This window comes from Sus scrofa, chromosome 15 (assembly GCF_000003025.6).
Source record: "Sus scrofa isolate TJ Tabasco breed Duroc chromosome 15, Sscrofa11.1, whole genome shotgun sequence".
In the NCBI taxonomy this organism is placed as follows: domain Eukaryota; kingdom Metazoa; phylum Chordata; class Mammalia; order Artiodactyla; family Suidae; genus Sus; species Sus scrofa.
This window is the reverse complement of record NC_010457.5, coordinates 104,923,239-104,949,514: the sequence shown is the minus strand read 5'-3', so window position 1 is coordinate 104,949,514 and position 26,276 is coordinate 104,923,239. Positions and strand designations below refer to the sequence as shown.

Genomic DNA, 26,276 nt, shown 5'->3' with positions numbered 1-26,276 from the left:
GATGATAAATGGTAATTGGCAGCAGCTTCATAAGAAGGAATTGGGCGGGTGGTGTGGGAGGCTGAGGGGTGGGGATTAGGTGAATCCACTCCATTGTTGCCAAGCAGGAGTATGGGGTTAACGTGGTCAGATATTCTGATTTTTCAAATGAAAGTATTATGGTTTTTAGGTCACATCTCCCAATTTTTACTTATTTTATTTTGTCTTTTTGGGGCCACACCTGCAGCATGTGGAGGTTTCCAGGCTAGCGGTCCAATCGGAGCTACAACTGTCAGCCTACACCACAGCCACAGCAACACAGGATCCAAGCCAAGTCTGTGACCTACACCACAGCTTGCAGCAACACCAGATCCTTAACCCACTGAGCAAGGCCAGGGATCAAACCCGCAACCTCATGGTTCCTAGTCAGATTCGTTTCCACTGCATCACGACGGGAACTCCACATCTCCCAATTTTTAAATGTAGTCAAGAAATGTTTTAAAAATAGAACTCTGGGAATTCCCTTTGTGGTGCACTGGTTAACAAACCTGACTAGGATCCATGAGGATATGGGTTCAATCCCTGGCCTTGCTCAGTAGGTTAGGCTCCAGTGTTGCTGTGAGCTGTGGTGTAGGTTGCAGAGGCAGCTCATGTGTAGGCCAGAAGCTGTAACTCTGATCAGACCCCTAGCCTGGGAACTTCCGAGGGTGCAGCCCTAAAAAGCAAAAAAAAAAAACAAAAACAAAAACAAAAAAAAAAATAGAACTCCGTAAGCCAACATTACAAGGCTCAAGTATAACATATCTTCAAATCTATGATCCAAACATTTTTCTGCCGGTAAGATTCCAATGGCAAAGAACAAAAAAAAACCGAGTTTTCTTGAGTAACGGTGAGTTAAGGATCCAGGGTTGTACTGCAGCAGCTTTGGTCCTTGCTGTAACGTGGGTTCAATCCTTGGCTGGGAAACTTCTACATGCAGGGAGTGTGGCCAAAAACATAAACACAAACAAACAAACAAAAAACCCCAAACCCAAACCAAAACAAACATAAACACTCTCCAAGGAATAATAAGAAAAATTATATTTATTCCATTAAAAAAAAGTTCATATTTTTAAAATTAGCTTTGAAAGATAATTTACTAAATTACTAAAGATTTGAAATGAACAGATAACGGGCAAATGCATAAAAGAGGCACAGCATTGTTAGCAAAAAAGCAAATCATATTGATTGCTATAGAAGCATGTATATATTCTAAGTACTGAAAGCCTAAAAAGCAAGTTTGGAAATACAAATAATAAAATATTTAGAATCGTTTAAAGTTTCTAACACAAGAATTTTTTTTTTAGTTTTTTTTTTTTAATTTGTAAATTAGTGTGTACAATAATTTGGGAAGTAGTCCCAGAAGTATAAAGTTAAAACTCTATTAACATCAGTCCTCTTAAAAGTGGGCTGAAAGCTATACTTACAACTAATTTTAAACAAGGAAAATCATTCAAAAGCCAGGCTTTTGAAATCAAAGTCTAAACAGAGTCAGGGAGTCTTTTCCTACTGACAAGTAAAGTCTTCTCATGGCTCAGAGGCAGAGGCTCATGTGTTTCTGAGGTTGCTGGTCACACTCACATCAGCAATCAGGGGCCATGGCTCTCTCACTGTCAACATCAAGCTTCCGGAGTCATCTGTGAGTGAGCGCGCTGGCTCTCCTCTTGCATACCAATTGAATAGCTCATATGCTTTCCCATAAAATCACATCCAGTCCGCAGAAATTAAGTCTGAACCAGGAATAGGGAATCAGCCCTCCTCAGGAGGGGACTGAGATTATGGTTTTTCTCAATGCCTTCTCCTAACATTTTATTTTTATTTAATATGGATTTTTCTTCCATGATTGCTGATTTAATTTTAAAAACCTTCATTTATTCTGAGCTCTCAAGTAGGAAACTTTTCCTTTGTGCTACCATTAACTCTGTGTTTGAGGTTAAAACTTTGGAATGACTTCCTTAATTTTTTTTTTTTTAATACTTAACAGTTTGAAGAGAATTCAACTGAATTATTCTGGGCTGAAGGTAGATGAAAGATGTGGGAAGAACATTCATCTGCTGTTTTTGATCCTTTGTGATGTTACATTTCTTTAAACTTTTTATCTTTTAAAATATAACTGTTTGTATCTGCTAGTTTATTTTTAAACTTTTTCATCGAATTAAAAATAATTCAAATCATGCCTGTAGCTGTTACAGCCTAGCTATTGAAAAGTCAAAGATTTAGCTTTGAATTTGCATAAAAATGACTCAGGCACTACCCCTTCAATCTAGCCCACCCCCCAAAATAGGGAAAATAGCAGCCCTTCAATAAATTAAGCATAGTGTTATGCAATCAAACAATAGCATTAATTAAGAGGAAAGAAGAGTTTTTTTCTCAGGGTGAAAGTAGGTTGTGGCATCTGTTTGCCCATATTCTTCTTATCATCCTTATTGCTTACTTCAAAGTTCACCTTGGTGAGGATGGTAAGAATATCTTCACCCCTGAAAAACATAACATAACTTTGTAATCATCTGTAGGGGAAAAAATCAACTGGTAAACCCTTCACCTGCTGTGATCTCTGATTGTTATTTCCCTCGAACATTAGGTGTTTGAAATGATAAGTTGCTAAACCAAGGAGTTCCTGTCGTGGCTCAGTGGTTAACGAATCCAACTAGGAACCATGAGGTTGCAGGTTCGATCCCTGGCCTTGCTCAGTGGGTTAAGGGTCCGGCGTTGCCATGAGCTGTGGTGTAGGTTGCAGAAGAGGCTCGGATCCAGTGTTGCTGTGGCTCTGGCGTAGGCCGGCAGCTACAGCTCCGATTTGACCCCTAGCCTGGGAACCTCCATAGGCCGAGGGTGTGGCCCTAGAAAAGCCAAAAAGACTAAAAAAAATAGTTGCTAAACCAAGACCTACCACAGCTTTCCAGGTGAAGAATTTATCTTAGAGCTTAATAACTTATCTCTGGTTTACTCAGGATCATTGCCTCAACGCCTGCCCCCAACATTCTCTGCCTCAAATTGGCGTTTTTGTCCATGGACTCACCTATGATGTCATCAAACTTTAGTCAAGTGGAAATCAAATGTCTCTTTCAGCCACCCCACCCTTTTCTTACTAGCCTCTCTTTTTTCTTTGCCTTTTCTAGGGCCGCTTCCGAGGCATATGGAAGTTCCCAGGCTCCCAGGCTAGGGGTCTAATCGGAGCTGTAGCCGCCGGCCTACACCACAGCCACAGCAACGCGGGATCCGAGCCTCTTCTGCAACCTACACCACAGCTCATGGCAACGCCGGATCCTTAACCCACTGAGCAAGGCCAGGGATCAAACCCGCAACCTCATGGTTCCGAGTCGGATTCGTTAACCACTGCGCCATGATGGGAACTCCCTCACTAGCCTCTCTCTCTCTTTTTTTTTTTTTTTTTGTCTTTTGTCTCTTGTTGTTGTTGCTATTTCTTGGGCCGCTCCCGCGGCATATGGAGATTCCCAGGCTAGGGGTTGAATCGGAGCTGTAGCCACCGGCCTACACCACAGCTACAGCAATGCGGGATCCGAGCCTCTTCTGCAACCTACACCACAGCTCACGGCAACGCCGGATCCTTAACCCACTGAGCAAGGCCAGGGATCGAACCCGCAACCTCATGGTTCCTAGTCGGATTCGTTAACCACTGCGCCACGACGGGAACTCCTCACTATCCTCTCTTAACAGCTTAGTTGGGCAACCTGTTCATTCACTTCTGTTGCTAGCCTCCTGGAACCTCGCAGGATTCCTGGTCTGTTGCAAAACGAAAATGTAGCGGGGATGTTCTGGTTCAGTCCTTTATCTGCCATGGGCAATTCTTGCTCTTCATACACTTATAACATAATGAGACGTAGAACTAGAAACAACCTGCGGAAGATTCCTTGCTACTTATCTGCTGGTTGTGTGTGTGTGTGTGCATTTGGTGAGCTGTGCCACACAAAACCATCATTTAGCTAAAGGAAACATCAGCTGCAATAAATGAGGGAAAGATATTTTCCCACATTTTGTGTGGCTTCAAATCCGGCCAAATTCGTGGGAATATAAAAGGTTTCTCCTCTTTGGCACTTACTTTCCACAAGAGGGTTTGAGGTTGGTTAGCTATTAAAGAGCTTTGACAGGGTTGGAGGAGGTTGAACGTTGAAATGGGCTACTGCCTTCTTGGAAGCCTTCCCAACTAGTTGAGTCGGTTCAGTCATGTTTCTGCCTAGAGATAGAGCTGGACTCCATGACTTTACGACGTGGCCAACGCTATGACACCCTGATTGTCGTATGAGGTCCTAAATAGAAGAAACTCCTCAGGAAGTATCTCAGTTTTTTCTATCGGTCAACTCAAGATGCTCACACTTGCCGTCTCTCCCCCATCGCAACTGACCTGAGAATTACAGCTAGGCGATCCACAGCCAGATACTTCGAGATGAATGCAAGTTTGAAGAAACAAAAATTACCTGGGACATCTTTCTTTCAGGCTCTGGCACAGTGATTGGATATACCAGGTCCCCTCCATGGTGCTTCGGTAAGAAACACAGTTGTTCACAGTGGCCATCCCCAGCAGGAAGTCCGCCTCGTCTGGGATATATCTCTTCTGAAGTGATGAATCCATTTCTAAATAGGCTTCTGTCTGTTCTGAGTCTGTCTCAATAGCTATACCTTTCTGGTATTTATCCCCTTGACAAGCCTGAATGAAAAAAATTTTGGGTTTACCAAGAAGGGAAGGGCACTTCGAACCAGTGAAATAAGAGGTCAGATCATAGATGGGGGCTTCCCTCCCATCAGAGCCGTAGATGATGCCCTTGTCTCCATGGGAGAGGATGCAGCAGACAAAGCAGTCTTTGTCATTATGGTCCAAGTTTCGGTAGTATTCCAGAACATCACAGATTTCCTTTGCTGTGACATCTTTGTAAGGCCTTACTTCAAAATGAAGATCACTAAAGGTCTTGCTCAGAGCCGCTGAAAAGTGAAACAAGAAAAGTCACATTACACCACAATAGTTCCCAGACCATAACCCAAAACTAGCGAGAACATTGATCAGATAAGAATTTGAATGAAAACTGAAGAACAAACCTGTCTGGAGTTCCCATCATGGTTCAGTGGTTAACAAATCCAACTAGGAACCGTGAGGTTGCGGATTCGATCCCTGGCCTTGCTCAGTGGGTTAAGGATCCAGCGTTGCTGTGGCTCGGGCGTAGGCCGGCAGCTATAGCTCCGATTAGACCCCTTAGCCTGGGAACCTCCATATGCTGCAGGTGCGGCCCCAGAAAAGGCAAAAAGACAACAACAACAACAAAAGAATAAACCTGTCTATGTTAGTAGCTGGATTCCATTCACTTTATTTTTTGGCCATATCCTCAGCATGTAGAAGTTCCCAGGCCAGGGACTGAACCTACACCACAGCAGCGACCTGAGCCACAGCTGTGACAGCACCACATCCTTAACCCCCTGAGCCACCAGGGAACTCCACAGCTTTTAGTGTTTACTGCCACTAGCTGCAAACATTTCCAGTCCTGAGGCAAATGAGAAAGGGGAGAGTGCTATTACTGGCCTGTTGTCTTTTCTCAACTAGTGTACAAGATGGGTAAGCTATTATTTAGGCTTACAACATAACCAGTCTAAAATCTAACTGTATTACTTGCATAATCAGAAATAAGGTGCAAATAACTTTTCCTGGATAAAAGATCCATACTTATTTTATCCTAAACCTTCTCAAAACTGTTCATCAAAATACAAGATATGAATGTTTAAAAAGTCAAGTAGAACTAAAAGTCATTACCCAAAAAAAACAGCCGTCCCCTCTCTACTCCTCCCTATTACTTGGTCATGTTCTGTCTAGTCATTAGTATGAAGGCAGCCACTTTCAACTTTTAACTACTTTTTTTTTTTTTTTTTTTAGTGTTAGCCTCCATTTTGTAATGAATTTGGGTACATTGTTATTTATTCATCTATAAATTTTAGACTTTTGAGTTCCCACTGTGGGTGATGAGCACTTGGTGCTCTTATACATTCACAGCTTCTACTGAAAGCAATAGAAATATTGCTACTACTATGTACACACAATATTCTTAAATTATGCATCCTTTCTTATTAATTTTTTTTTGTCTTTCCTGGAATTAGCAATTGCTTTATTTTTCATTGCTTTGTTTTCTACATACTTAATATTATTTTTTTCCCCAAATGCTAATAGATCTAGGCAACCTCAACATTTTCAGACTCCCTGTCTGATTCTTTGTTTTAAATTAAAATAGCGTAACTTTTGAGCACTGCATGCTTTAATAAATTGTTTTTCTTTTTTGTTTCAAGAGTCTCACCTATAAATCTAAGGTGGGTAGAGGTTAAGGTTTTGCCTCCCCTACAATTTCATCAAAATTAAAAACTAGGCTGAAAGGGAGAGGACCCAAAGCTCGGAAGCATAAAGTTCATATAAATCTGGGGTTAGCAAACACATAATGGGTGCCCATTTTTGTAAATAATTTACTGGGGAGTTCCTGCTGTGGTGCAGTAGGTTAATGATCCAGCTTGTCTCTGTGGGGGCGCCGATTGGATCCCCGGCCTACCGCAGTGGGTTAAGGATCTAGCATTGCTGCAGCTGTGGTGTAGGTTGCAGGTCTGGCTCAAGTTCAGTCCCTGGTCTAAGAACTTCCACTTGCCACAGGGGTGGCTGCAAAATAAAAAAATTAAAATAAAATGAAAGTTATTGGAAAACAGCCATAAAAAATAGCATATCTTTAAGATGTACATTATGATATGAATAGTGAAATGATTACTGCAGTAAATTTAGTAACATATTTCCTCAGTTACTCTGTGTGTGTGTGTGTGTGTGTGTGTGTGTGTGTGTGTGTGTAATGAAGGCACCTGAAACAGACTTTCTTCACATATTTCTAGTGTTCAATACAGCATTATTAACTCTGATCACCTTGCTGTACATTAGATCTCAAAACTTACTCATCCTGCATACTGCTTGCTACTTTGTACCCTTGATCAGAAATAGAATCAATACCCTAATAAAAATGATTTAAGAGTAAATAAATGAAAATCAAGGTCTGAAACCTATTTTTCAATAACAAGATACATGGTTGTGATGAATGGTGTAGTCAGTGAACTTAAGTTCTGTGGGTTTTTTAAAACCTTAGAATAGATTTGCATAAATAAACAAATGTTAACCGAAACCATTCATTGAGTCCTGGTGATTAAAATCAGCCTATCTTGGAGTTCCCGTCGTGGCGCAGTGGTTAACGAATCCGACTAGGAACCATGAGGTTGCGGGTTCGGTCCCTGCCCTTGCTCAGTGGGTTGAGGATCCAGCGTTGCTGTGAGCTGTGGTGTAGGTCGCAGACTCGGCTCGGATCCCATGTTGCTGTGGCTCTGGTGTAGGCCGGTGGCCACAGCTCCGATAGACCTCTAGCCTGGGAACCTCCATATGCCGCAGGAAACAGACCTAGAAGAGGCAAAAAGACAAAAAAATAAAAAAATAAAATAAATAAAATCAGCCTATCTTGAAGTTCCCACTGTGGCACAATGGGATTGGCAGGATTTCTGTAGCACCAGGACACAAATTCGATCCCCAGCCCCACACAGTGGGTTAAAGGATTCATCGTTGCCACAGTCGAAACTTTGGCTTGGATCTGATCTTTGGCCCCTAGCCTGGGAACTCCATATGTCTCAGGGGGGCCAAAATAGAAAAATACCAAATAGGAGTTCCCGTCGTGGCGCAGTGGTTAACGAATCCGACTAGGAACCATGAGGTTGCGGGTTCGGTCCCTGGCCTTGCTCAGTGGGTCAAGGTTTCGGCATTGCCGTGAGCTGTGGTGTAGGTCACAGACGCGGCTCGGATCCTGCGTTGCTGTGGCTCTGGCGTAGGCCAGTGGCTACAGCTCCGATTCGACCCCTAACCTGGGAAACTCCATCTGCAGCGAGAGCGGCCCAAGAAATGGCAAAAAGAAAAAAAAAAAAAAAGAAAAATACCAAATAAAATCAACCTATCTTAACTTTCTGAACTTTATTTTAAAAAAGCTCACTGGAGGAGTTCCCCGTCATGGCTCAGCAGTTAATGAATCTGACTAGCATCCATGAGGACGCAGGTTCGATCCCTGGCCTTGCTCAAGGGGTTAAAGGATCCGGCATTGCCATGAGCTATGGTGTAGGTCAAAGATTCGTCTCGGATCCTGCGTTGCTGTGGCTGTGGTGTAGGCCAGCAGCTACAGCTGCAATTCAACCCCTAGCCTGGGAAACTCCATATGCCATCGGTGTGCCCCCACCCCCAGCAAAAAAAAAAAAAAAAGTCATTGGAATTTCTCTTGGTGGTGATTTGGTGGCGAGCTGCAGCTCGGATTCAATCCCTGGCCCAGGAACTTCCAAGTGCCATGAGTGTGGCCAAAAAAGAAAACAAAAAAACAAATAAAAAAGCTTATCATTGCATTTTATAAACCTCTTAGTAAGATTTGATATTTTATGTTTATATATACATCACTTTGATTTTAAAAATTACTTCAAAAAAAAAAGCAGAAAACTGGAAAATACATATGAATGTTCTTCACTTCCACAGGGAAATGTGGTTATATCCATCTTTTTTTTTTTTTTTTTTTTTTTTTTTTGCTTTTTAGGGCCACACCCGAGGCACATGGAGGTTCCCAGGCTAGGGGCTGAATCAGAAATACAGCTGCCAGCCTGTGCCACAGCCACAGCAATGCAGGATCCGAGCTGTGTCTGTGACCTACACCACAGCTCATGGCCAGATCCTTAACCCACTGAGCCAGGCCAGGGATCGAACCCTCAACCTCACTGTTCCTAGTCAGATTCATTTTGGCTGCCCCACGACGGGAACTCTGTTTTTGTTTTGTTTTGTTTTGTTTTTTTATCTATCTTTTTTAAAACCTGTGGCCCTGTTGATTCAGCTTTTATTCTTGCCTTTTGATAAAAACATAAGTGTTAGAAATATTTCCCTTCCCTTTTGGGTTCTTCTGTACCTGCATCCAAGTCTGTTCCATTTCTATCCTTAATGTTGTGAAGTCTGGCTATATTCTTCCGTGCTACACTAAAATCATAATTGTTGAAGATCAAACAGTATCCCCGAGGCTTGCTTTTCATTCGGTAAACTGCTTCTGATGCCTGGAAAACAAAAAACTCCAACTCAGGAGCTGACTCTGTGGGTCCAACACTTGAGATGTGAACAAACAACCCCAGGTAAGAGCGGAGGCATGTCCTCAGCTAAACTGGGATCCGAGTGCACTTTTCACAGCCCCGCCCCAACTTGGCACTTCTCCCCCAAGGAACTAGTTTCCACTCATTCCCACCCACCAAGATCCCCAGACTTCTGCCCCCCAGTTAGTGTGGAACAGCAGTGTCCCACACTCAGGTTTCCTGAGCATATTTATGAATAGTGTTGTCATCACACTGTATTGGTATGATTTTTTTTTTTTTTTTTCTTTTTCCAGCCACACCTGAGGCACATGGAAGTTCCTGGGCCAGGGGTAGAGCTGCATCTGAGGCTAGGCCACAGCAGCACCGGAACTGAGCTGCATCTACGACCACAGCTTGCTGCAACGCCAGATCCTTAACCCACTGAACAAAGCCAGGGGTCAAACCCGAATCCTCACGGATACAATGTTGGGTTCTTAACCCACTGAGCCACAACAGGAACTCCCGTGTTGGTATTATTCATTCTCCTTTCTTCTCAAAGCAGAGGACATCTATGCCAGGGACTAGGATATATTTCTAATTGGGCAGGAGTTGCTGGACATATGGGTGTCCTCATGCTGTCTCTGAGCTGCCACTTTGTGACCTTGTGATCCCCCTGGCTCTCTGCTCAACTCATCCAGGTTTCTGGGCTAACAGCTGAGGGCCTGCCCGTCACACAACATGGCCCCAGGATTTTTAAAGCTGACGGCTTAATCCACTTCTGAGGATCACAGGGACAGGAGGATAGAGATGTGCCAGTCGCAGGTCTTGGCTGTGCTACAGGTTATAGTATCTAGACTCCAGCACTTGACAGTATCAGTCAGAGGAGAGGCGGTGACCTCCTAACTTTTCCAGGGCTGTTTCAGTGCTAAACTAAGGTAGTTAACATTTATTGGGAAATCCGTGCAGTTTCTGGAGGCAGAGAAAAGGGCCCCAGGCTAGGGGGCCAAATTCCTGGCTCTACTATTTAATAACCTTAAGACTTTGGACAAGTTACATGATCTCTCTTGCACTCGGTAGCATTAGCTGATGGATGGGCAAGACGCTTGCAGAGTGCTTCACTGTTCACCAAGTGCCGCGTGACTTTGGTTAATTCTTGATGTTCAGACTGAGAGAGGTCTGGTAATTTGCTCAGGAGCCCGCTAATAAATGGTCTCTCTCGGAGTTCCCGTCGTGGCGCAGTGGTTAACGAATCCGACCAGGAACCATGAGGTTGCGGGTTCGGTCCCTGCCCTTGCTCAGTGGGTTAACGATCCGGCGTTGCTGTGAGCTGTGGTGTAGGTCGCAGACGCGGCTCGGATCCCGCGTTGCTGTGGCTCTGGCGTAGGCCGGTGGTCCGATTCAACCCCTAGCCTGGGAACCTCCATATGCCGTGGAATCGGCCCAAGAAATAGCAACAACAACAACAACAACAACAACAAAAAAGACAAAAAAATAAATAAATAAATAAATAAATGGTCTCTCTCAAGCTTAATTAGAAGTCTCCCACTACAGGGAGTTCCCATCGTGGCTCAGTGGTCAACGAATCCAACTAGGAACCATGAGATTGCAGGTTCGATCCCTGGCCTTGCTCAGTGGGTTAAGGATCCAGCGTTGCCGTGAGCTGTGGTGTAGGTCGCAGACTCGGCTCGGATCCCGTGTTGCTGTGGCTTCAGCGTAGGTTGGCTACAGCTCCGATTGGGTCCCTAGCCTGGAACTTTCATATGCCAAGGGAGTGGCCCTAGAAAAGGCAAAAAGGCAAAAAAAAAAAAAAAGAAAGAAAGAAAAAAAAAAGTCTCCCACTAGACTTCTAGCATATAGGGTTTCCTCTGCTTCCCGCCACAGAGAGAAGTGAATGGACTGGTGAGTCAGGATGCGGTCAATTGTTGAAGGCTGTAGAAACAGAAGTGATTATATCTGGAAAGGCAATTCTTGGGCCAGCTCACCCGGATGAGAACATAGAGACACTTGGATCATGAGCATTTTGCTGCTTACACCTAATCACGAAGGAGAATCAGTTTTTAAATGCCAAGCTAAAAAAAAAAAAAAAAAAAAAAAAAAAAAAAAAAAAGACAACTTTTTTCCAATCCTGCTCATCTTTCCCCCCAAAGCTCTCTGCCCTTGAGGCTGATGCAGCTGCCGAAAGACGAGGTTAGAGGCTCCCTACCCCTCTGTCCTCCAACTATTCCAATAGAAATAGAAACTTAATACACAGGAAACCAAAGAGCTGTTCAGTTTTATCTGGAAGCTAAAAATGCTCAGGAATCCGATAAATAGTATCTGCAGCGCAAAGGGAAAAGGCGACGGGAAGATACCTCTGAATCACTGTCCTGTTCTCCCAGACAGTCCGACATGGCCAGCTCTCCCAGGGACCCCTCCTGGATCACCAGTTGAGACATATCTGGAAAGAGACACGGCAGGGAAGTTCCTTTGGTAAGGAGGGACATGGCACTCGGGACAACGTAAGGTCCCTTTTGATAGGGATGGAGTAGACACGGGTAGTTATAGAAGTCCCAATAAAGAATCATAGATAGAGAGGGAAATCTAGGGGACACTGGGAGATCACCGAGAGTTAATAAATTGCTCAAAAAAGCCATCAGAGCAAGGCAGGCTTGCTCGGCTCGTGGAAGGAAGTTCAGAATTGCCTCAGGTCATTGGGTGGGGGATGGAAGGAGACCTTCGTTCAGATTCAGACCAAGACAGGAATTTGAGGACCGCCCTTCTGCTGATTTGAATACACACCTTACAGGATACCAAGGAGGAGCTGCTACTCCCCAAAAGGAAGAGGTGGGCTTTTCCAACCCCCACTCCCCTTGGATGATAAAACTGTAGCCTACCTAATCCTCCGGGAAGACCCTCTTGCCCGCCTGCTTGCATCTCTCACAAGCGTTCCGTCCTAATCAATCTATTTCTTGCCTATCCCTTTGTCTCTCGCTGAATTCCTTCTGCGAGGAGGCATAAAGACCCTGAACCTCCACAAGTCCAGACATCAGGTGAGTGCTCATTTAAAAACGTGGGTTCAAGTCTCCATCTGGGTTTAGGCCAGGTTCAAGTCCTGGCATATGGGTTCAAGTCCCAGTCTGTGGTCTGGCTAGGTTCCAGCCGTTAGTGCTGTCCGTTTCATTTTGAAAGTGAGAATTCACAAACCGCCTTAAATATAATATCCATGCAGTCCACAGAGTAAGTGAAAATCTTATCACTGACCAACTGCCCTCATTTCAAACTTGGGGCTGCAGGGCCTCTGTCTTTTGACAGCTTCGACATCTACCAACCTGCAGAGAAAGTGTCAACGTAGCCACTGCTATTAGCAGAGCAGGTCTCTTGGGTCTATGAAGCTCTCAGGGGGTAAATTAAACTAAAGAAACCTGGAAAACATCTCCAAGCATTACCATTTGAAAATTCATCCGAAGCACTTTCAAGGCTCATTCTTCGATCTGAAGTTTAAAAGCAAACAAACAAACAAACATTTGATTTGAAACAGCTGTGACATAGAGGGCTCAATCAATTTATGACTACCATTTGCTGATTCACAGCTCTTAGGTTTTTTTTTTTTTTTTCTTCTTTTAAGGGCTGCACCGCCAGTGTACGGAAGTGCCCACGCTCGGAACTGTAGAGCTGCAGCTGCCGGCCTACGTCACAGCCACAACTACGCCAGATCCGAGCTGTATCTGTGATCTATGCTGCAGCTTGCAGGAATGCCAGATCCTTAACACACTGAGTGAGGCCAGGGATTGAACCCGCATCCTCATGGATACTAGTCAGGTTCCTAACCTACTGAGCCACAACAGGAACTCCACCGTCAGGTTATTTTTACCTTTGTTTAATTCTTCATAATCACAGATTTTCTTCAGCAGGGCCTTGTTGATTTGTTCACAGATTCTTTTCAGAGTCTCCAAATTTCTTTCCCCTAGGATGGCCCTCTTCTCCATCTCTATAAACATATCAAGCAAGGTCTAGAGGGAGGAGATATAAAGTTGGAAAACTGGATGGAACCATATTGGCTTTTATTTATTTATTTATTTATTTATTGTCTTTTTTTTGCGGCATATGAAGTCCCCAGGCTAGGGGTCGAATTGGATCTGTAGCCGCAGGCCTACACCGCAGACACAGTAATGTGGGTTCCGAACCGTGGCTGCGACCTACACCACAGCTCACAGCAACGTCAGATCCTTAACCCACTGAGCAAAGGCAGGGATTGAACCCACATCCTCATGGATACTGAGCCACAGCTGGAACTCCCCATTATGGCTTTTTTTATTATTTTTTTTTATTTTTTATTTGCTTTTTAGGGCCCCACCCAAAGCATATGGAGGTTCCCAGGCTAGGTGCCAAATCGGAGCTACAGCTGCCGGCCTACACCACAGTGATGGGGGATCTGAGCTGTGTCTGCGAACTATACCACAGCTCACGGCAACAGCGGATCCTGGACCACTGAGCGAGGCCAGGAATCAAACACATCCTCACGAATACTAGTCGGATTCATTTCCACTGCACCACAATAGGAACTGCCCCCATACTGGCTTTTAGATTCATTTTTTTCACTGCCACTTTCTCCAAACCAAGTGCCCACCCTAGCTTCCCAAGACCCTGCCTTGTTCCTGAAAATTAATATGAGCAGCACTTTACAATATACAAAGGCAATGCATCTACAGCACTCATGCCTGACAACGTTCTCCCCTGATAAAAAATTGAGACTTCAGGTTACTTTTACCGACTCACATTCTCTTTGGTCTCAGAAGTCCCCACTGGCTGACTCACCCTCAGGACTAAATCTCGGTGAGACACCAGGTCTTACCATGTCATCATCCAGTTTACATTTGGCAATCTCCTGACTCAAAAAAAACTTAAAGTCCTTCAATTCCGACCTGGTCACATTTTCGGAAATCTGAAAAAGCATGACCCTGTAGTGGGAAACAGAATCACTTTTAGAACTACTTTCTTCAATAATTTCCCATTTGATACATGAGTCCCAGTGCACTTGTTTCCTATGGCTCACTTTAAAAAGCTAGCTAGCTAGGGAGTTCCCTGGTGGCTCAGTGGGTTAAGGATCTGGTGTGGTCACTGCTGGGACACAGGATCAGTCCCTGGCCTGGGAACTTCTGCATGCTGCAAGTGCAGCCAAAATGATAAGTAAAAATAAAATAAAGCCAGCTAATGACTTGATTTATAGGTTTAGTCCTTGGAAAGGGGTGTATTGACACTGAGACTACTGATTCATGCCCAATTAGCCCACTTTTTTTTTTTTTTTTTTTTTTGGCTTTTTAGGGCCTCTCCTGCCATATATGAAGTCAAAGTCCCCAGGTTAGGGGTCAAATTGGAGCTGCAGCTGCTGACCTATACCACAGCCACAGAAACATGGGATCCGAGCCACATCTGCAATCTATACCACAGCTCACGGCAACATTGGATCCTTAATGGAGCAAGGCCAGGGATCAAACCCACGTCCTCATGGATACTAGTTGGGTTCATTACCACTGGGCCACGACAGGAACTCCCGAAAATCAAGATCTTGTTGCAATAGAAAAAGGCTTTGATATTGGATATTGTGCTTGTCAGAATGCAAATCAGATCATCGCTTCCTTAATTAAAACTAGTCAATGTTCTCCCAGCCACTGCCTTCAGCAGGAAGGCCAAACACTTCCCTCTGGAATAGACTTTTGTAAACTGAGCCGAGCTGACCTCTTCTCCAGCCACTCCTCGCCGTCGTCCCCCCATCTCCTCTCCAAACCCAACCAGCTGCTCTGCCCCTCACCCTTTGATGCTGTGCCCCCGACACCCCCATTTCATTGTGCACCTCCAGACAACCCCTCATCCACCAACAGCTCAGGCACTGCCTGCCTGTCCTCAAGGCTACATTCAGCCCGCTGTGCCTGGGTGTCTCTAGAAGGGTAACACACGCTGTAACTGTCTGTTTATGATGAGTTCCCTGAGAGTGGAATCAGTGCCCTTTTGGTTTCCAAAAGCACAGAGGGTCATGAGATACAGGGTTTAAGTGCAGGGGACCCTGGCTCCTGGTGTTGGAACCTTTGATCCACCATCAAGCTGTGGGCTTTTAGACATGTTATACATTTTTATCTGTAGACTGTGGATAGTATTATATCCACCCCACTGGGAGAGGTTGAGGATGACATAAATAAGTGTACCTGAAACCCTTAAACCAAGCTTTGGCAACACACTAAGTGTTCAAACATGGCAGGTATTATTATTTCCCAAAATACGATAGGCTCTTGGGATATGCTTGTTGATTGAATAAGGGAATATTTTATACGGCAGCAAATCTTTTGCTATTATGGTATAATGGAAAATAACTTCAATACAAAAACATGTTAACTTCAAAATTAAATTAGAAAATGAAAATCTGAAAATAAAAACATGGTCGACCCTTGAACAACATAAGTTTGAAGTGCGTGGGTCCATATGTACATGGATTTTTTTTTCAATAAATACCTAACACAGTACCACATGGTCTGCAGTCGGATGAATCTGCAAATGTGGAACCTAAGATACAGGGGTGGACTCTAAGTTATAAGTGGGTTTCCAATTGTGCAGAGAGTCCTCACCCCCAACTCCCATGTTGTTCAATGATCAACTGCAGTGTAGAAGCAGCGGTTACTCAGTATTATCACCCACTCCATCCTTCTCAGAAAATCTCTGCCCTAGAAGTGGTTCTGTGATGTTTTCTCAGTTTGGCCAAGATTGGGTCCAATCAAAAGCTATCTCCCCTTTTAACCTTATCACAAGACATCTTGCCTTTCTACATCTCGCATTACTGACATCTGCTGACATTTCTGTACCATCATTGTCCAGAAAGAAACCTGGATGGTTTATAAGGTAATGATTTTATAGGTAGCAACGATAATTTGAAAAAAAATTTTTTAATGCCAAACCTGCAGTTTATGGAAGTTCCCAGGCTAGGGGTCGAACTTGGAGCTACAGTTGCCAGTCACAGCCACAGCCACAGCCATGTGGGATCCGAGCCTTGTCTGTGACCTACACCATAGCTCACAACACCACCAGATCCTTAACACATTGAGTGAGGCCAGGGATCAAACCTGCATCCTCATGGGTCCTAGTCAGTTTGTTACTGCTGAGCCACAACGGGAACTCTGATACTTTGAAATTTTAATTGTCTAGTGTTTTCTTATAACTGGAAAATGGTCACACTAGCATATTTCTCATTTCCTGGAAAATATTCAACAATGTTGAACAAGCAGTAGATTGTATCTGTGCTGACCCTTTTGCTCCCAAGCTAACATGTCAAAGATTTTTTTTTAATGATTTTTACTTTTTCCATTATAGTTGGTTTAGTGTTCTGTCTTGAAGATTTTAACAGACAGCTCCTGCCCTTGTTAGAGTCTCTTAACCCTCTAACAGAGGCCCATGTCCTCTGCTTTGGCAGTTTGCCTTGGCCTTGCTCACATGGCAGGAGTGCCACCTTCAGAAGACCAAGACGAGACCCTCCAGCTTTCCTAATTATGGAGCCATTGTTTTTTATGATTAGTTGGTGCCTTAATGAAAAGATTTTCATTATAAGGACTGTACAATTCTATTAAACCAAAGTTACCCTGGATTGAATAATAACCTTCCCCACTCTCCTTCCAAATTCATGTCCACCTGGTATGTGTAAATGTGACTTCATTTGGAAAAAGAGTCTCCGTGAATGTAATCTTGTTAAGATGAGGTCACAGCAGATTAGGATGGCCCTAATCCAGTGACTGGTATCATTAAAAGAACATGGAAATTTATTTTTCCTTTTTTTTCAGGGCCGCACCCATGGCCTATGGAACTTCCTGGGTTAGGGGTCAAATCAGAGCTGCAGCTGCCGGCCTACACCACAGTCACAGCAGCAAGGGATCGGAGCAGCGTCTGTGACCTACACCACAGCTCACGGTAATGCCAGATCCTTAACCCACTGAGCAAGGCCAGGAATTGAACCCACATCCTCATGGATACTAGTTGGGTTCGTTACCAATATGCCACCACAGAAACTCCCTCCAAATTTCTTCCTGTGGCCCTGATGGGACATCTTTGCAGTGTTCAAAGTCACACCACACACACAGCCTGCACACAGCCTCAGCCAGGCCCCTAAAGATATGTTCATTCGACCCCCACCTCCCAGGTCCACACCATGGACGTTCTCCCCACCTGTAGGCAGAGATCTGGGCCCTGCCTGGTATCCGAAGCTCACTCTCCATCTCCTCCTCATTGGTTTCCAGGTAATTGATCAGAAGATCCAGTCTATTCATTCGGAAAAGCAGTTCCTTCAAGAAGGACAAGTTGCTTTCCTCCAACATTCTCTTTTCTTGGAGCCTCTGGAATAACATCAGAGCATCTTTGATGGGTTCCTGCTTCCTATGTGGGATGTAGTCCAGGCTCAGGAACTTGAGGGAAGCCAGGTCATCACTGTCCAAATGTTCCCCAATATTATAGAGACATCTGTTGAAATTCATGCTGCTCAAGCGTTAGGAGGATGTAGTTGTAACCTAGGTCAAAACGCATTGTTATGTTCAGATGAGGAAGAAAACTACCACTTACTGTTGTGTGTGTGTGTGCGCAAGCGCGTTTGTTTTTTTAAGGCCGCACCAGTGGCATATGGAGGTTCCCAGGCTAGGGGTCGAATCAGAGCTGTAGCTGCCAGCCTACACCAGAGCCACAGCAACACCAGATCCGAGCTGCGTCTGCAACCTACACCACAGCTCACAGCAACGCCGGATCCTTAACCCACTGAGCGAGGCCAGGGATTGAACCCGCAACCTCATGGTTCCTAGTCGGATTCATTTCCGCTGTGCCATGATGGGAACTCTAAGGCTCCTGACTTTTTAAGCTTCATGCCTTTGCTGATTTTCTTGGATGAAACCACAAATTCTGACTGTCACTTGAGGTGGTGATCAAGTGAGCCAGGACCCATGTATTCCGTAAATTTGATGTTAAAATGAAAGCATAAAGGTAAATTTTAATGTACTTTTTTAAATGGTGCAAAAGACTTTGATGCTTTTAGTCTTGGTGTTTTTTTTTGAAACATCTTTGGAGGGATGGAGTAGGAGGTTGAGGTTCGCAGACATAAGCGACTACACATGAAGGGGATGATCAACAAGCCCCTGCTGCACAGCACAGAGGACTATAGTCAATGTCCTATGATCACCCATAATGGAAGAGAATATTTTTTAAAAGGAGTGTGTGTGTGTGCACATATATAATATATACATATATCACTAAATCGCTTTGCTATATAGCAGAAATTTATATAATATTGTAAATCAATTACACTTCAATTTCCTCCAATCCTGATTATAGAATGCTGGGGGTTATTTTGGTGAAAATTGAAAATATAATAAATTACAAAATTGTCACAGTTATCATTATTATATACCCCCCACACACACACATACACACAAAGGTGCATTTATATAAAAATTAGAGTCGGATTGCACATCCAACTATGTACACCTGGGTTTTGTTTTTGTTTTTGTTTTTACCCACTTAGTATTTAGAATGAACATTTATCCTACCATAAATATTCTTTTTGGGCATGTTTTTAGTGTTTCTTAATTTCCACCATGTGGAGATATCAAAATTTATTTTAAGCAATTTTCCATTTCTTTACTATTAAAAATAATATTGCATTGAGAGGTTTTTTCATGTATCCTGTACATATCTTTGATTATTTCCTTCTTGGAGTTATGGGCAAAACGTTTTTCTCCTTTTTAACCGACATTATTATTTAGACAAGTTTTCTTGGTTAGGAAAGCAGAAGGACAGTGTCTTGGAAATATACATTTTGGTTTACACTAGATTCATGAAGCCTGCAGAGCCTACATCATGTACTACAAAAGCAACCAATTATCATGAAAATATTTTTATTTAGGAAAGGTATCTTAAATGTGCAGCCAGCAACTAAAAGCATGTGTTCAAAGTACCACAAACAAGGAGTTCCCGTTGCGGTGCAGTGGTTAATGAATCTGACTAGGAACCATGAGGTTGTGGGTTCGATCCCTGGCCTTGATCAGTGGGTTAAGGATCTGGCGTTGCTGTGAGCTGTGGTATAGGTTGCAGATGCGGCTCAGATCCCGCATTGCTGTGGCTCTGGTTTAGGTCCGTGTCTACAGCTCTGATTAGACCCCTAGCCTGGGAACCTCCATATGCTGCGGGTGAGCCCCTAGAAAAGGCAAAAAGACCAAAAAAAAAACCAAAAAACAACAAACGAAAACTCCTGGATATTCAAGGGAACCAACTAGCAAGTTCATTCCTTAAATCGCACTCAATGGAAACACACGTGTGCTCAACAGGGTTTGTACGTGGACTCCCACCACAGCATGATATAACCTTGAACAATTAGAAACATTCCAAATATCCTCCAATAAAGAAATGGCTAAAAACCTAATCATACTACAGAACATTATGCAACAGCTAAGAAAATGCACCCCATCTTCTGAAATAAAACTGGATAGATATTCAAGACAGGTTATTATGACAATGAAAAAAGTGAGTTGCAATATAACCAAAAAAAATTATGCATCTGTTTTTTATTTTTTAGAAACAGATAAAACAATGAGACTTTCTGTCATTACAGACACACATATATACACATGAGCAGAAAACAATAAGATAAGGAAATTCTGGAAAGAAACAAACCTAACTCAGAAAGTACATCCAATCGTATTCACAGATCTTTGATGAAAACACACAGGAAGCTGCTAGAGTGGCTGCCTCAGAGGAGAGGAACTAAAGGCCTGGGGGTGGAGTAGGGTTGGAGGAGGCCCCGGGGTGGACAAGAAAGAGACTTGCTGTTCATTCTACACCCTTTGCACATCGTGAAGGTGTACCATTTGCATGTATTATTTATCCTAAATGCATATGTACTTAAATTAAAACCTCTAAGTAAAGACATATTTTTATTCCAATATATGAACCTAGAAATAATCTGAACTGGGCCCAGCTCTGTTTACTACCTTTAAATCCAGTGTCCTTCCATTTTTAACTGGCTCTAACCACTGTTAAAACATTGTTTTATGGAATAAAATTAACCAAAGAATCAAATGACAGCAGAATTATTTTTTTCTAATGCTAAAAATGCTTCTTGTATTCATTTTAGAAAATATAGAAAAGATAAACAGGTGAATAAAAATTGCCTATAATTCCATCATCCAAAGATAAATACCTAATATCTTACTATCTCTCTTAACAAATATTTTATGTACCTATATGTTCCCTCATATTTGAACACACCATATTTCTGAGAGGCAAGTGGATTTTTCCTCTGATAATAAACACATCTTTATGTCTTTATTTTTTCTACAACATGTATTTTAAAATCTGTAAGATTGTAATCATACAAATGGACAATATTTATCTAACCAGTCTCTGATTATATCTAGGATGATTTTACAATGCAAATCTCCATGTATACCTCTGATTACGTTAACAGAATTATCACTTAGAATAAATAGAAGTAGTATACTGAGACAAGAGCATATTTAATTAAATAGAATAAATAGAAATAGTATTACTGAGACAAGAAGAATAAAGCTTCTTAAGGCTCTTGTTATATATTCAATAGCATTTTCTGATAGTATGTGATAGATGTATACATGTATTAATTTTATTTATATATATATATATTTCCAAGGCCAGGATATCATTGGCTATTACATAACTGGTGTCCATCCTCTGTAGCCAGTTCACCTCAGTTGTATCATTTTTCTTGCTATAGCCTGGCCATGCAGTTTGAAGTGATTTTTTATATCTTACTAAAGTGGACACTTAGTGAAAAAAGCTAGAGGGGCTTCTTTTCTGACCCAGGCTTTCCGGAACATACTGCGGAATGGGATTCAGCCTTTGTTTAGATCACATCTCTGGTCGTAGTGCCTGGGAAGAATGAGCACCTGCGCTAGATTTTACACCGTTAACAACGGGCCACCTCTAGGTTCTGGCCTCAGTATAAGGACCAAAAAGGCACTTCCTTTTTTATGGATCTAAGTTTACCGCATGAGCTCATGACTTAGAAACTTTGTTAGAGTAATATTTTTAAAAGAATATTCATTGTTATATTTATCTCCTTCCTAAAACAGTAAAAGTAACATGTTCCTTGGAGAACTTTAAACAGAAAAGGAAAAGCCACCTAGAAACTTGCCATTTAGAAATAATCTGGGGGTCCATAGGGGAAAAACACCTCTTGTATAGAATGTTAAATGTAAGAATTAAATCAGTCCTATCTTTAATATTCATGTAAGCAAAAAATGGTGAAATAAAATATTTTAAATATTTTAAAAAAAAAAAGAAATAATCTGGGGGTGACACCTGGTGTTTTTTTTCCAATTTTATTCACATATTCATATATATATGCATAAAATATGCACATATCTACATATGCAGAACATAAAACTTTGAATATTTTGATACATAATGTATAAGGAGGAGGAGACAGGCAGGAATGGAAAGGCCTCCAAAAGTTTTCTTTCACTTTAAATTATATATCTCAATAATAAGTCCATATAAAGATATTTGTACTATATAATACATACCTAATATTTTTATAATAAATGTGTACCCCAAAGTACTTTGATATACGTAAATGCTTATATATGTGTTTATAACATATAACCATACAAGCATAACCATGTATTTTTCTTGTCTCATTTACTATAATCCTCTGAAGATATTGCTGTTACCCCCTCATTTTGCTATGGTGAAAAATCACTTTGGAAATAAGCTGGTGAGAAGCATCAGGCCCAGATTTGAGCATCTCACTCAAGGGCCTCAATGACAGACATCACAAAGATTTGGATTTCATTCTAATTACAGTTGGAAGCCAGTGAAGGAATTTAATGAAGAAAGACACATAATCAAAATGTTTTTGAAGATTATAAATTATTTAAAAATTGGAAAGACCACAGAAACCCCCAAAATACGAAAACTGGACTTTTTAACAAATCCACTAATGCCAAGAGAGGATTAGAACCTTACACACCAAGCCAATACATGCTGGAGCCTGGATTTAGACCTCAGCGTCTTATCCCAGAATCCTAAATCACCTTTTATGCCGCAATATAATTGCAAATAAATCTCATCAAATCACAAACAATCCTTCGGGCACCATTCCAGCAGCACCCTTGCTCCTTTGGGAAACTACCTCAAAGCTAGGGAAAAGGAACCCCAAATTTGCATTGGTCTTCTGAGACAACAATCTGTATCTCATTCAACGCTCAAGAGTACTTGAAAGCTGCTGTCAGGCCGAAACACTTAAGTGATAGTGTGGTCGCTCCCACAAGCCCAGGCTGGCTGCCCCAAACTGGGGGTTCCCCCAGAACCTGCCAGAGGTCCACCTTGCAGACAAACACTGTCCACTGCAGGCCCCAGCCAGCACTATCACACACCCCAGAAAATGTGTCCAAACCTCAAAAAACTTCTAGCCAAACCGAAGAGATGTGTGACTTCACCAATAAATGCTCAACCTCACAAGCACAAGTCTCTGATGACCAGTGTGTGGTTGCCATTATATTATTCCTGTACTATTCTGCACCCCTTCAATTTCTCAAAAAAATAAACAATTGAATTCTTAGGTGTGCACGCATGTATCTGTTGATGCATGTGTTTATATTGGTGGGTCTGTGTATCAGCAGATGGGTAACTATAGCAGGAAAGTCAGTTGAGATTTAAATTTTGGTTTCTATTTGATCATCTGCCCAGCATAATTGGCTTGAAGTATCATGAAAAAAACAAAAACAAAACAAAAAAACACCCAGGAATGACCAACCGAAGCCGGAGGGGCCTGGAGATCTGGGATCTGGGGACCCTCACCACAGCTCTCAGAGGAGCTGCTCCCTCTCCCAGGGTCCCCATCCCCACTCAAATACAAGGAACTCCCCATGGGCCCTGCGGCCACCAGCTCCCACACTCAGCGCCTAGAAAACCCTAAAATCAAAGGCTTTCCTCTCCAGAGGCCCATCCGACCTTACCGGAGGCAAATCCTGGGATCCTCACCGTGGCAGCCGCTTCACAGGCCTCTTCTCTCCTGGCCCATCTACGACAAGAATAAAAGTCGAATAAAGAACCAACAGCACAGCTCACTAACTTCCTGTTTTCGAAACTCCTGAGTCACTTAGGCTGAATGAGGTAGGCCAGCCTCCAGGCAGCACCTCCGTCTAGAGCTCCAGGAGAGAGCCCAAGAACAGGAGGCAGGGCTGGGCGGGGACCCTGGCCACTTGACCTTTGGCTCTGGCTGTGTGGCTTTGGGCAGGTCATTTTCCCTTGGACCCTCGTTTACCACTCTCTTCTTTCAAGGGTTTACAGATTTTGCTGCATTTGTGATGAAGACATCAATGTTTTCAATTCATGGAGCCTTCCTGCGTGGCCAGGAGGTCTAGAAATGGAGGCCCCTCACCACAGCTCTCAGAGGCTCTGCTGACCTTCAACAGAAACGCTCATGGTTTCCCCACTGGCCCTCAAATACAACGATCACCTCGTGACCCGGAGGCCACCAGGTCCCACTTTCAGCTGCCTAGAAAATTCTAGAAGCACAGTCCTTCCTTGCAAAGTTCCCAGCAGAACTTACCAAGGAGGCAAATCCTGGGGTCCTCACCACGGCCTGGGGCCTGGAGATACAACAGAGAACAAAATACACATTAACCCTGCCTTTTTGCTGTCAGTCAGTTGAAATGTTTTCTGATGATAAAAACAGAGGGGGATAAAATCAAATAACTCTCTTCTTCAGAACTGCTTTTTTTTTTTTTTCTCCCCAAGTGGAATATAAATTTTCAGAGGGCAGAGACCCATCTCACGGATGCCTGAGGATTAATGAGGTGTCTGAAAGAGCCCGGCCACCTGCCCAGGGCCGAGGAGAAGTGTGGTGGCCCTTTGCTACCCCTGACTCCACTCTGAGAATTATGAGGGAAAACACACCAACAGAATGAAGCCCTTTTCACGGCTAACTCTTAGGCCAGGAGGGTCTTCCTGACTCTCCCTCGAGACTCTCCAGAGCATCCAGCCAGTTGGTGTCCCGCTGTTTTGTGACTAGTTCCTGTCCTCAGCTGTGAGCATCACAAAAGCAGAGACTGAAACTTTTGTGTCCATGTTCCCAGGACACAAGAGTAGCAACATCTAGAATGTTACAAGGTTTCCTGCAAATCAACAAGGGAAAAAGAAAAACCCTATAGAAGGACAGTGGATAGAAACACAGGGTTCCCTGACCGGGTACTCAGATGGCCAAAGTGGATGAATGATGCTCAGACTCATGAAGAAGCTGAAAAATGCAAAATAAAGCAACGAGCTCCCTACTTTGTACGTATCAGATGGGCAAACGTTTGCAAGCTGGATCAGGCTAAGGATTGATGGGCACGTGCTTACACAGCCTTTACATAGGGTTGAGCAGCCTGTCCATTGTGGAAGAGCAAGTCGTGGTTACCAAGTGGGATATGGCCAAAAGCAGAACTTGCAGCGCAGTGTGCTTGCTTAAAAAAAGAAATAGAACAAGCTATGCAATAGGAACACAATACAAATAATTCTAATATGTAATACTAATTGCTAACACGTACTAAGTACTTAGGGCCAGTCACGGTTCTAAGCGGCTAAGGCTGTCATTATCCGTTTAAATCCCCATGGCCACCTCATGAGGGAGTATTAATCCCATTTAATGATAAGGAAACAGAGGTTTGGAGAAATTGCCTTCTTGCTCCGGGTCACACAGTTAAAAAAAAGGAGTGTATCGGTGGCGTTGGTGGTAGAGGGGTGAGCATAGCTGCCTTCCAAAAGTAGTGTACACACACAAAACAATGATACAGTTTGCGAAGATATGAGATCAATTCAGGGAAACATATCAAAAGATTTAGAGTTGTCTTTGGGAGTCAGTGAGGTGGGTAGGAGACAGAGTGGGAGTGGGAAGATGAAAGAAAATACCCAAAACACGGCAGAGTGGAGGGGGCTGTCCCCGGGGCTTCGTGACAAAGCGCTCCAGGGAACTGGCATCTGACCCCATGAGTAGCTCAACACTGTGCCCCAGGCCAAACAAAAAGAAGACAAACATAAGTAGGTATATAGTCTTGTGGAGTCTCCAAAGTAACCCAGCAGAAGAGAGTCACTGTGTCCCTGAGGCAGCAGAGGAACTGGAAATTCCTCAGAGTTCAAAAGTAGCAAAGCCAGTGGCTGTGGTTCAGACAGAAACTCACTCGGAGATCTGAGGCCCTGGCAGGACCCAGAAATGATTCCACGGCCCCTTGAGTGAGTCCCAGAAACGTGGTATCCAGAAGCCACCTCGGTACCAGGCACTCACCTGCTCCACCCCGTCCCGGCAACCTCACAGTCACCAAATTCCCGAGGCCAAGACCCCTAGACTGCCTAACTTCACACGTCCTGATTCCTGAGGCTGCTTCCTGGCACTTGAGAGAAAAAAAAAAAAAACAAAAAACCATGGAAACCCGGCAGAGAGGAAAGGGGTGGGGTTGGAAACGCCTCCTGGAAGGTTTCTTTTACTTTCGAACCACTCCAGCAGGCTTTGCTGCCTGCCCCAGAGGATTCATTTCCTGTTCCTCTCATTGCCACCCTCAGATTTTACTAGCAAATTCAACCAGGCTTTAAAACATCGCGAGATAAAAGAATACCCTGTGAAAACGTCCTCCAGCAGAAGGGCAAACTCTGGTCTTCGGTAAGATGGAAAGAAAATTCCTGAACAGAGAGAACGAGGAAATCAACATGATTTAGAAAACTGGAGAAGTGACTCACTCCAGCAGAAAAGGTTTATTTAAAGGAACCGATGCCCAATTTTCCACGCGTTCAGAAGAGGGAGATGACCGAGGATCAGCCTGCAAACTAAAAACCAGGAAGCTGGATTGACGTGCATTTCTACTGACCACATTTGGTGGTAATAAGCCCTGTAATTTTTAAAGGCAGGCTTGCGATTTCCTGTGACAAGTAAAGTGCCATTCTCCCTTGTAGGGGATCTGGGGCAAGGAATTGACCGCCTGTTCTGTGGTCTAAACCTCAGCACTGAAACCAGGGACCAGTCCCCTGTATCTTATGGCTAGAACGCTTCCTGGGTCAAAGCAGATCTCTAGCTGGGATGTGGGGAGATGCTGCATGGAAAGGGGGCAGATCTGGCTCAGCCCTGAGCAGGGATAACAGTCCCTGAC

At 43.4% G+C, this 26,276-nt stretch overlaps 1 protein-coding gene across 5 annotated transcripts; it reads right to left on the bottom strand.

The window, feature by feature from the left end:
* Positions 1,045–25,856, bottom strand: CASP8 (caspase 8, apoptosis-related cysteine peptidase). Of its 5 annotated transcripts, none has more exons than XM_021074712.1 (11): positions 25,749–25,856; positions 23,708–23,747; positions 23,112–23,176; positions 17,302–17,639; positions 13,952–14,057; positions 12,971–13,109; positions 12,546–12,590; positions 11,472–11,557; positions 8,967–9,108; positions 4,455–4,956; positions 1,045–2,495 (listed from the first exon to the last, which is right to left on the bottom strand). In XM_021074712.1, exons 4-11 carry the CDS (start codon positions 17,604–17,606, stop codon positions 2,360–2,362), a joined length of 1,461 nt encoding a protein of 486 aa, XP_020930371.1. In that variant the 5' UTR covers positions 17,607–17,639; positions 23,112–23,176; positions 23,708–23,747; positions 25,749–25,856; the 3' UTR covers positions 1,045–2,359.

Bases quoted from the DNA above. Each gene is read 5' to 3' on its own strand.
- CASP8 (XM_021074712.1), bottom strand. From the start codon at position 17,606: ATGAATTTCAACAGATGTCTCTATAATATTGGGGAACATTTGGACAGT. The intron at 14,058-17,301 runs GTGGGGAGAACG...TTCCCACTACAG, and splicing joins GCCCAGATCTCTGCCTACAG to GGTCATGCTTTTTCAGATTT. The intron at 11,558-12,545 runs GTAATGCTTGGA...GTCTCTTTCCAG, and splicing joins TTCGGATGAATTTTCAAATG to ATATGTCTCAACTGGTGATC.